At 23.4% G+C, this 3,242-nt stretch overlaps 1 protein-coding gene across 1 annotated transcript; it reads right to left on the bottom strand.

The window, feature by feature from the left end:
* Positions 1-791: 791 nt before the first annotated feature.
* Positions 792-1,474, bottom strand: LOC145088239 (major pollen allergen Ole e 10-like). Its single transcript, XM_079026500.1, has 3 exons — positions 1,397-1,474; positions 1,070-1,292; positions 792-950 (listed from the first exon to the last, which is right to left on the bottom strand). The coding sequence occupies exons 1-3, from the start codon at positions 1,469-1,471 to the stop codon at positions 925-927; spliced, it is 324 nt and encodes a 107-aa protein (XP_078882626.1). The 5' UTR covers positions 1,472-1,474; the 3' UTR covers positions 792-924.
* Positions 1,475-3,242: the final 1,768 nt, after the last annotated feature.

The following is a 3,242-nucleotide window of genomic DNA, read 5'->3' as shown; positions in this document are numbered from 1 at the left end:
CCAAAATGATAGTCCATTTTTTATTTTTGAAGTCTTTTTTCTTCAACTTTAACCTTAAATATTTTTATTTGTGTTATATATTACTTGATAAAACTTATAAAAATGAAAAAAAAAATTAAAATACAATCCATCCTATTTTGTATCAAGTATTATCTATCAAAATAAAAAATATTAAAGGTCAAAGTTGAAGAAAAAAGACTTTAAAAGTCAAAAGTGGACTATCAATTTGGGACGGATCTAGTATTTGTTAATAAGGGATTTGTTTGTTATCAATGATTACTTTGCAGTTAATGTTCTAATAATTAGTGTTTTGTTAACTCTCTCTCTCTCTCTCTCTCTCTCTCTTTCTTTCTATCTCTCTCTCTCTCTCTCTCTATATATATATATATATATATATATATATATATATATATATATATTAATTTCATGATATCTTTTTATTGTAATATAGATATTTTATATTGTATGGTTCATAAAACATTTTGTCCATGACTGATTGTCTATGATTTTTTTGTTATTTTTTATTATATTATATAACATAATCATTTTCTCTTTTAATCTAGGCATATAGGACATTGCTCGTATCTTCAAAACACAATGCAAAATTAATTTAAGTTGATAATTCTACGGATAAAACATATAAGTTTATAAAAGAAATAACTATTAGCAAATGTATCATTAATTAAAACGTGTATTAACTTTTAAAGTTTTTATACGTTGGTTCCGTGTAGTACACGAGTTATAACCTAGTTCTCAAATTAGCAACAACATGATGAGTCAAACGTCAAATTGAAACCGAAGGAAAATTTCACTTTCATTGATTAAATTATCTTAATACATTCTTTCCACTCAAAATTAAAAACATATTCTTCATTTTAAGATTTCATTTATTGACCACTAAAAGTATTCATTGCCTTTTATCTTTCATGGATAGACACATGCCCCGTAAGCTGCAATAAAAAACAATATTAGTTTCAATCAAATATGAAAATACATGTTCAATCACAAGTCTTATATTTATGATATTGTTTGATGTAAGTAAAAAAATTATGATGACAAAGGAACTTACAAGGATCTGTCACAGCGATAGCAGCATAACTTCCATCACATTCGTCATTAGTTCGAAAGTTCATATCAATAGCATAGGATGCATGGTTTCGCACAGTATCAGGGTCAAAGCATGAACCCCCTGGTTGGATATCCGCACAGTTTATTCGTCCACAAAGGTAGTCAAGAACTTCTTGCAACTTTGGTTCTGGAGCTTGGGTTTGAGCCACACACCATGTTTTTCCCTATCCAATTATCATAAAAATTCAACTTCCAGTAAGATCAACAATCTGATGTAATTTTTGAAATCTATAAATGTACAAATGATAGAGCTTTCAAGATATCTTACATGTACGTAACTGGAGCACATGATGAAGCAGAAGAAGAAACCAAGAGAGCACAATGAGAAGGTTAGTTTTGCCATGATTTTATAATATGTCTTGTGAATGTTCATTTGATTATATACTGTATAGGATTTGTAACGGTTTGAGAACTTTGAGATATTGGAAATATAAGAATATAACATTTGCAATTAATTGAATATATTATATAAATATTTTGTAAGATTGTAAAGACAAAGTATAATAAATAAACAATGTATTTAAATGGTTATCCTCTTTAATAAATTAAAGTTTTTTTGCCACTTTTCATACTCTCATTTAATGTGTCAAATGTCATTTTGTGGTTATTTTGAGTTAATTATTTTTCCACATGTCATTTTATGAGTTTTTCTGTTTTATTAAATTTCCTATAATATTTTATGTAATAATTGCAATAAATATAGCAATAAATGAATATTAATTTCATTAATAAAATTACCTTTTAAAAAATGTCCATTAAACAATTCATTATTCTTTTTTTAAGTTTATTTGTTTAAAAAATTCCATTATAATAATTCTTTATTTTTTAAATGTAGCAATAAATGGATATTAATCTTAATAGTTTTTTTTTATTTATTTAAATTATTTGTTTAAATTAAAAAAAAAACATTCCATTATAATAGTAATTCATTATTTTTCTTATTTTTCTTATAAATTCAAAGTTTTCAAATATTATGACCTTTATATTTAATTTTTTTAATTAACTCATTTAATACACTGAGTCTCAAAACTAGTTTAAATATATTTTATGGTTAGGCCATTAAAAAGATTGCCCACCAATATCTTTAATGTGAATGCTCATCTAAAAAGAAAAAAAAAATCATTTTTAATAAATGAATGTTTTTTTGTCATTTGTCACACTCTCATTCAAATTACCAAATGTCATTTTGTGGTTATTTTGAATTAATTTTTTTTCCACATCATTTTATGAGGTTATCTATTTTATTAAATTTCACATAATATTATAATGTAATAATTACAATAAATATAACAATAAATGAATATTAATTTCAAAAATAAAATTACCTTTTAAAAAATTTCCATTAAAACAATTCATTATTTTTTTAAAATTTATTTGTTTAAAAATTACCATTATAATAATTCATTATTTTTATTAGTTTCTTATAAATTCAAACAAAGTTTTCATATATTATGACCTTTATATATATATATATATATATATATATATATATATATATATATATATATATATTACATTAACTCATTTAAAACATGACATTAACTCATTTAATATATATATATATATATATATATATTAATTACATTAACTCATTTAAAACATGACATTAACTCATTTAATATATATATATATATATATATATATATATATATATATATATATATATATATATATATTACAGTTAGTTTAAATATATTTTATGGTTAGGCCATTAAAAAGAATGCTCATTTTATATATGAGTCCCACCAGTAGCTTTAATGTGAACGCTCGTCAAAAAATAAAAAAAATTAAGTAAAAAGTGTAACCGAAGCCACCAGCTCATGAGAGTGAAGCATTGTAGTCCTCATGTTTCTTATTTAGTGGTAGAAACAAACTACATATTTTAAACAAAACTAATTTTATAAATAGTTAGTTTTATTTTATATATAAAAAACATTCAATAAAATGTTAAACCTCCTCCATTAATCACGCGCCCTGTCCTTCAGAAGGCAGTGTCACAACTAGGAATTCTAATGCTTTTGTAAACATTAACAATGATAACATTTGTGACTAAAACTTGAAAGTATGCATGATGTTTATTCAATAACACCAAAGTCCATCAATCACCCTATGCA

Source organism: Lactuca serriola, chromosome 1 (genome assembly GCF_051521515.1).
Source record: "Lactuca serriola cultivar US96UC23 chromosome 1, Lser_US96UC23_V15, whole genome shotgun sequence".
NCBI lineage: Eukaryota > Viridiplantae > Streptophyta > Magnoliopsida > Asterales > Asteraceae > Lactuca > Lactuca serriola.
The sequence above is the reverse complement of the archived record's forward strand: the minus strand, read 5'-3'. Positions and strand labels throughout refer to the sequence as shown.